This window comes from Gasterosteus aculeatus, chromosome 5, assembly GCF_964276395.1.
Source record: "Gasterosteus aculeatus chromosome 5, fGasAcu3.hap1.1, whole genome shotgun sequence".
Lineage (NCBI taxonomy): Eukaryota > Metazoa > Chordata > Actinopteri > Perciformes > Gasterosteidae > Gasterosteus > Gasterosteus aculeatus.
Genome location: NC_135692.1, coordinates 14034123 through 14041459, shown reverse-complemented (window position 1 = coordinate 14041459; position 7337 = coordinate 14034123). Strand labels below are relative to the sequence as shown.

The 7337-nt window shown below is 45.7% G+C and overlaps 1 protein-coding gene and 1 long non-coding RNA gene across 3 annotated transcripts; one reads left to right on the top strand and one right to left on the bottom strand.

The window, feature by feature from the left end:
- The first annotated feature begins 209 nt into the window (after nucleotides 1-209).
- On the top strand, nucleotides 210-5886 carry rundc3ab (RUN domain containing 3Ab). 2 transcript variants are annotated; one of them, XM_040176231.2, is made up of 11 exons: nucleotides 210-589; nucleotides 2627-2742; nucleotides 2872-2999; nucleotides 3111-3196; nucleotides 3283-3372; nucleotides 3466-3546; nucleotides 3660-3825; nucleotides 4038-4195; nucleotides 4308-4427; nucleotides 4506-4606; nucleotides 4721-5886. In XM_040176231.2, the coding sequence occupies exons 1-11, from the start codon at nucleotides 483-485 to the stop codon at nucleotides 4897-4899; spliced, it is 1332 nt and encodes a 443-aa protein (XP_040032165.2). In that variant the 5' UTR covers nucleotides 210-482; the 3' UTR covers nucleotides 4900-5886. The 2 variants fall into 2 exon arrangements, with proteins under 2 accessions (XP_040032165.2, XP_040032166.1); XM_040176232.2 differs by having other exon boundaries at nucleotides 215-589; nucleotides 4506-4639.
- LOC144408019 (uncharacterized) lies at nucleotides 2639-4859 on the bottom strand. Its single transcript, XR_013467767.1, has 4 exons — nucleotides 4478-4859; nucleotides 4044-4211; nucleotides 3670-3767; nucleotides 2639-2776 (listed from the first exon to the last, which is right to left on the bottom strand). It is a non-coding gene; the product is annotated as an uncharacterized LOC144408019 (long non-coding RNA).
- Nucleotides 5887-7337: the final 1451 nt, after the last annotated feature.

The following is a 7337-nucleotide window of genomic DNA, read 5'->3' as shown; positions in this document are numbered from 1 at the left end:
TTGGTTGTCAGACTATTGGTCAGTTTAATGTATTGGACATTTATTCATCGCATCGCGTTGCAAATGTGTTTTATTTGCAGAATATTGCAGCCCGACGTCCCTTAGTGAAAATGCCAACGCGGTGTTTTATAGCAGGAAACTACTCTGAAAATGTACACGCGTCATTTACAACACTGAGGTGATTCGTCATGTTCGTGCTGGCAGCTGCCCCGCTGACGTCATGGTGAAGTAGGCGGAGAGAGAAAGCACGAGGGAGTGTGAGCCTGTCCTCTGTTTTTAAGACTAATAACAATAAGACATACTGATAATAACAGTGCATCTGATGTCCCGAGCTGTGTCTCCGCCGCCGTGAGAGGACGCGCCGGCTGTCAGCGGCTCTGCTGCGGGGCGACATCGTCTCTGGGCGGCCGGGGAGTGAATGAGGAGGACCGCTGGCCGACAGGGAGCGGTCCTCTCATCCCAGGGCTGCCTCCTCCTCCCGGATGGAGACCGGCTGCGTGCAGGCAGCGATGGCCGCGGGAGAAGCCTGTAGGAAAGGCTCGCTTCGGAACGTGGCGGTGGAGCGCAAGAACCTCATCGCGGTCTGCAGGTCAGTGGATTACAAACGTTTTCATCGTGGATTTATTAGCATGTATTATCTGTGAGTGACGTTAGACGCGCAGGCTTTGGCTCTGATTGTGTTTTTATTTATCATAGATTATACATTTCAACATGCATGCTTAGCTCATTCTCATGAGTCATTTTATATATATACACACACACACACAATCAGGCAAGACACTGACAGGGTTCTGTGTGAGTTTAGCAGTGTCATCTTTGTCAGCGCTTATTACCCCCCCCCCCCCCACACCCCTCCAATGGCGTGGTTGCTATGGGGCAATGACTGGCTGGCCCCCCAGGGACGCAGGGTGGGGGGATGGGAGGGGGGTCCTGATTGGACTTTTTTGGATGAAGGTTTTAACCTACGTGCATTTGGCCAAAGCTGGTAAACGTGGACATTATTATGCACATTACAGTGTACAAACAAAGAGCCACACTATAACTGTAAATATATCTATTCCCCAACCTGCTGAAGAGACCACGTTAGCAACTCATCTAAAGCCGCTACATTTGATTTTTTTATTTTTTTTAAATGGATCAAATGATGCGTAATACAAAGAGTCTTTTAGTTCCCCACGTTGGAACACTGTGTTGGTTCACTCACTCAGTCGTGGCTCATAGTGCCGTAGGTGCAGACCGCTGTTTTCAGCTAAATAGCTCTAAAATGACTGAGCAAAATAAGGAAAGACACAGTAAGTGATACAAGCGGATATTTCCCTCTGGAGTCGACAATCAGAGCAAACAGAGGAGCTAATTGGACTTACATTTATTGCATGTTAAAATGCACATAATAGATTCGAGTTAAATTTAGTTCTTTTTCAAAACAAAGTCACTGTTGAACTTGGTAGTAAAATATAAATGCGGATACGTGTGGACTCCGGTCACATCTCCAGTCACACATTGTGTTGTCGTACACAGTCGACCCACGAGGCTGCACCTCTGTCCTCAGCTGGGCTCAATGAGACATTGTTGTGTCGGGAACAATGGCGAGTGGAATCACTTGGCCACCATTTGTATCTGAGGGAGTGTATGTGTACTGCAGAGGTCACGTCGCCCGGGGCCGGGGTCCATAACGCCCCTTGAGGTGTGGACTCGGCTCACATGACCCAAGTGCACTTTTTTTATTCACCTTATTTTTTTTTTTACAAATGACTCTTTTGGTAAAATGCTACAAAAAGAGTTCTTAAAGTGCTGAAACATTCAAAACTCAAAGTTATAAAACAAGGGCTTGGTGCCCATTCTGCCCTAAAGAATTTCTCCTCATCACTGCACAAATAGCATTTGGCAGCAAATGGACCTTTTGAATTATTTAGTTTAGGGGAAGATATTAAGTGGAGTGGTGAATTCAGCAGAAGGATAATGTTGCCTTAAATAAACAGAATGCTGTTTATATGTTGTGGCAGGAGGTCACCCTTTAAATATGCAGGGACATCGTTACACTAGAATCCATTAGTTATTTCTAATATTTAGCTATGCTAGCTATCTAGGGATGCCACTTTGGATCAAAATCAAATATTCTAACAACTATGGATCCCCATCAGTGTGTTGTATTATATTATACGTATATAATATAAATAAATGCTGCCCAACGTTACATTTTATCCACTTCATTTTCATTCATTTAATTTCATTAACTTTCCAAAATATTTTCCCTCCTGACGAGCATTATTTATCCTGGTATATTTGGCTAAATATAAAAGTGCATATGAGCAGAAATCCTTACAAGGTCTTAAATCAGACCAGAGTCATAAGTTCAAGCTTCCACTGAGATGTCGGCGCTTCCTGGAAACGTTTCATGAACGGCTTCTTCGCAGTAAATCGGTGAGTCATCCGGATGTGGATGATACTCTGCAGAAATCCATTTCAACAAACAAACAAACAAACGGGATAAACACATTGTGTTTTTATTTTCATTGTTTCACTTTGTTCATCGTGTCATTTCCTTTCTCCTAGTAGAGATTCCAAAAAGCCAAACTACAGTTACACGCTCCCTCTGTTTTAAAAGGGTTCCTTCTCTCTTCTCTAGGTTTTCGGTGAAGACGCTGTTGGAGAAATACACAGCCGAACCGATAGATGATTCCTCCGAGGAGTTCATCAATTTCGCGGCCATCCTGGAGCACATCCTCAGCCACCGACTCAAAGGCAATGAGCCTGCATGGGATTCGTCCTGCACTGACTGCATGTTAAAGAAGAAACCACACGTTGCATATGTTGTTAACACATCGGCATGACACCGTATAACAATATGCATGTGTGCGCTGTTCTCTTAAGCGTCCGGCAGCTGGTTCGACGGTCAGAGGAGTTACTGGGACTACGTCCGCCTGGCCTGCGCTAAAGTCCCCAACAGCTGCATCGGCAGCATCGAGAGCATGGAGAACATCAGCACCTCCCGAGCCAAGGCGAGTTGCACGACCATGAGAGGAGGCGCACACCTGTTTCAGTTTGTAGCGGTGGTAGTGGGGCTCCGAAGAACGCGGTAGCTAAAATGGTTTATTTTGCAATCCATTCAGGGGCGAGCCTGGATCAGAGTCGCCCTGATGGAGAAGAGGCTGTCTGAATACATGGCAACTGCACTGAGGGACAGCAGAACAACCAGGTCGGAGGCCGCGCACCCAACTTAGCTACGCCGCCGCATCCGTAACATGAACCACCTTCTCCCATGCTGGTGTTTGACTCCTCTAGGAGGTTCTATGCAGAGGGAGCCATCGTGTTGAGAGAGGAAGCCACGGTCCTCACGGGGATGCTCATCGGTCTCGGAGCCATAGATTTCAGGTGAGGGGACGTTTTCCGCATCACACAGATTGATTTAGACAGGAACGCGTCTTTTTTTTTTAAACTTTTGTCGGTGTGGCTCTGCCTCCATAGTTTCTGTCTGAAAGGGGAGGCCTTGGATGGGAAATCCTCCGCAGTGATTGACTACACGCCGTACTTGAAGTTCACACAAAGGTACGTTCAATGACAGAAAAAGATTCGTCACAATTGACTTAATAGGATTAATTCTCATAACGTAAATACTTGTGATACGGAGGAGTCGAATGAACAATGTGCGCCCGTTGCAGCTATGATTACCTGAGCGATGACGACGACCGGCAAAGCGTTGAAAGCAGCACGAGCGACGACAGCGTCCCCGATCACCCGTACGTCCCCCTGGTCCCCGACGAGGAGAGCTGGAGCACAAAGTGCCGCAAGATGGAGCAGAGGTTCAAGATCGTCAACGCTCAAAAGGTGCGGCCATGTTTTTGTGTTAAATACACAGCACCGTGTTGCTGTGTAGTTAGTGTTATATCCTTATATCCCTTTTTTCTATTTACCGCACACGTGTGGGGAACAGTGGGCAGGCCCCAAAATAGTTTATATTACACGCTGAGCACCTCAGATGGACAATCTATAAAAAGGGTGGATATTTCCTTTCACTTGGTGCGGATGTGCGTTGTCAGGGTTACCTGGAGGAGCTGGTGCGCCTGCGTGAGTCCCAGCTGAAGAACACAGAAACAGAGAACAAGAGGCTGAAGGCCCGACTGGAGGAGCTGCAGAGCCACAGCACACAGGAGAAGAAGGACCTGGAGGCCGTGGTCCTGGAGCTTCAGGAGCAGATGTGAGTGGTTTCCACCCTTAAAAACCACCGGACACGCAATAGACTTTGTCATTGGTTTAGTCGAAGGTTTCCGCATTGGCTCAGTAATGTATCGCAGCCTCTTGTTCGGCAGGACCAGCTTGATTCCATGTGACTCCAACCACCTGGCCAAAAACCTTTCAATCCCTCTGGTCAACCAGTGGCCGACGCTGCAGCCGCACAAAAGCCAAGACGACGTCAAGCTGTTCCGCAGGTTTGAATTCAGCGACCAACTCTGAAGATGTGATACGTACCAGTACTCACCTTAATTTGCCCTTCTGTCGACCTGTAGGAGGAGCTTCCCGAGCAGCGAGCTGCTGTCAGTAGACATCAGCCTGGACTCCGACTCCCAGAGAACTGAGGGGAAACAGAATGGAGGAGCCTGGTGCACAGGTGACATTTTGCACAACAGGTTCTCATGAGATAGTATGTAAACCCGCGCACACACATACGGATTCACACACTTGATTTGTCCCACCCTTTGTATGTCCGTCCCTACCCCTTCAGACAAGGACTACACCCCCTCCATGATGGGCCTCTGTGGGTCCCTGGCCTCCCTCCAGAGCAGTAAGTCTCTGGCCAGCCTCAAGTCCAGCGAGTGCCTGGTTAACATCAGCACAGACAACAGTCCCGCCCCGTCTCCCTGCTGGGGGGCGCCAAAGACTCACTGCCGACCACTTAACTGACACTTCAACACGGATACTGCAAGAATACTTTTGTGAGTCCCTGTACCTTTCTGCTGGCGCTGTCTTAACCTTAAACCTTTTAAGAATTTGTAAGAAAAAAAAGAGTAGCTTCGCCGTCTGGGATTGTCCAGCGAAGAGGAAGAGCTGCTGCGTTTGCCCGACGGCCTCCTGCAGTTTCACCGCGTTCAATTGTCTTGACACGATTAAGTCTCCTGGAATGCAAACAAACTCTCTCACGTCTTGATGCTTAAGTCATATCTGCACCGGTCACATTGATCTGAGCCCGACTGGCGTTGTCCTGTGTGTACCTGCCCGTTTGTCTGCGTCCGATCCGTCTGTCGATGTATCTTGTTCTGCCTCTTGCATAATAACAGCAGCGCAGGCTGAAGGAGCCCTTATTATTTCTCAGGGAACCAAAACAATGGTTTGCCATATTATATTACAATATTAACAGAGAAATTTAAAAAAAGAGAGGCTTGTAGTGTGCTGAGTTAAAATGGCCAGAGGGACTTATGATTAAACCTATTTGGAATTAACAGAAGCAGCTTTGTGTGGAATTAGAATAAATTAAAGGGTGTTTTCAATCATGCAGTAGGTTAGATTTTGGATCTGACACTAAAGACCTGTCAGGCTGCAAAGGTTTGCAGAGTCTTGTGGACATTAGAATTAGACTTAATATCTATTGCATACAAATGCAAAGTGCATTATGACTATGCAGAATGAATGTTTTCATTGTCTTTTACAACAAACCTGGCATTATGAAGTAGTGTTGTTGAGAGAGAAATAGTGAATGTGCAACAAGTATTTGTCATTTTTCATTTTTGACCATTGTTTTGTGTGTTCTTTTTGTATTTGAATAAAACTCTTGACATACTTACTTGTACCATTCACCTCCATGTAAATTGCAGTCCTGTGTATTGCTGTTGAAAGTTGGGATGTATTGTATTATTTCAAACTGCAATAAAACTGCCTTTTTTTTAAGCATTAGATGTTGGAATGCAATGGATGTCCAAGTGCGGCTGGAGATTCGCGACAGAGAACTCTATGTAATATGTTATACATAAAATGTTTTATGTCTATGTAACAGTGTGTACTGATATTAATGGTTCCCAGACAACTTATCTGACTTTAATTATCTCAGGAACAACACCATTAGGTGTTATGCTTCCAGCCTGACTAATAATAACTCCACCAGTCTCAGCTGCACTTTGTTTTTAGTGTTGATTAGTACATTTGTACATGCTAAATAAGATGAACATGAACATTTAACGTTAGATCCACAGTGGCATTGTCTTTGTATATTAGCATGATGGGGTTAGCATGTAGCTCATGAAGCTGGAGACTCTCAATCCCGTCTGTTTAAATCCTCTCATGTGTGAATTTCAGCGTCAATTCAGCACGAACCCAATCAGACACAAATATCAGGCAAAATCCAATCAGCTGGAAAGGAATAGCTGACATCAAATCAACTGAACTTACTGTATGACCAACAGGCCGGAAACACGCTCTCTCCCCTCTGCAGAGGTCACTTGTTGTTTCTTTACCCGCCCCTATAGCTCCTTTAGCTTTGTGAAGCCTGACATTGTCCCGCCGTCTGAAATATCTCATGTGAGGTCATAGGTTAGGATCATTCATTCATTAAGACGGACAAATACACAGAGCTGAACAAACAGCATCTCAAGGTCCTTTAGTAAACGCTGGAAATGCATTATGCAGGAGAGACATTCCAGATCGACATACTGTCCAATTAGCTGCCTGGCTGTAAAATGAATGGATTCCGGAGGGTGGGGGAAAGTTGGTTTTAGTTAACCGGCTTTGTCTTTGGCTGTTTTGGTAAAGTGACATGAATTGTTGGGGGCAATCGCACAAGATAGATGAGCAGGCTGCTCGACACACGGTGCAGCACTTCACCCCTCCGTGATGAAGCAAATTCACTCCCAATATGGTGCGCCAGATGCAGGAGTGTGTTATCTGAGCGAGGGCCGGGGTCTCGCCTACATTAGAGCACGTTTTGGGCCAGTTTCATGCGGGTGGGGGGACAATGGGAGTTTTTGTGCTGGTCTAGGATCTGCGCCCAAAAGCTAATAGCAGGTTATCTCTACACCCTTCTCTTGCCCGACCATTGGCACTCCCTTTTAGAAAGTGTCTGGACATTTATCTCCCATCACGCAGACTCAGGCGCACACACCACCCAAAACCACTTCACACACAGTCCACCCAGATGGTGAACACACGCCCATCTGAGAGGATTTAATAGGCCTCACGATGGTGTGATGAAATATTTAGTGAATTACAGTTTTAAAATATATCATACCACTTACAACAGGTCATATATACTTAAATATACTATCTTATGTTTTAGATTATTGATCATATTTTCTGAATTGTGTCCTATGGTCTCCATTGATTCATGTGATTATATTATGTGATATAAACAA

What these genes read in the sequence shown, in the direction of transcription:
- rundc3ab (XM_040176231.2), top strand. Translation starts at nt 483, where the DNA reads ATGGAGACCGGCTGCGTGCAGGCAGCGATGGCCGCGGGAGAAGCCTGT. An exon ending in AGGGACAGCAGAACAACCAG is followed by an intron (nt 3,197 to 3,282) that starts GTCGGAGGCCGC and finishes TGACTCCTCTAG; the next exon opens with GAGGTTCTATGCAGAGGGAG. An exon ending in TACTTGAAGTTCACACAAAG is followed by an intron (nt 3,547 to 3,659) that starts GTACGTTCAATG and finishes CGCCCGTTGCAG; the next exon opens with CTATGATTACCTGAGCGATG.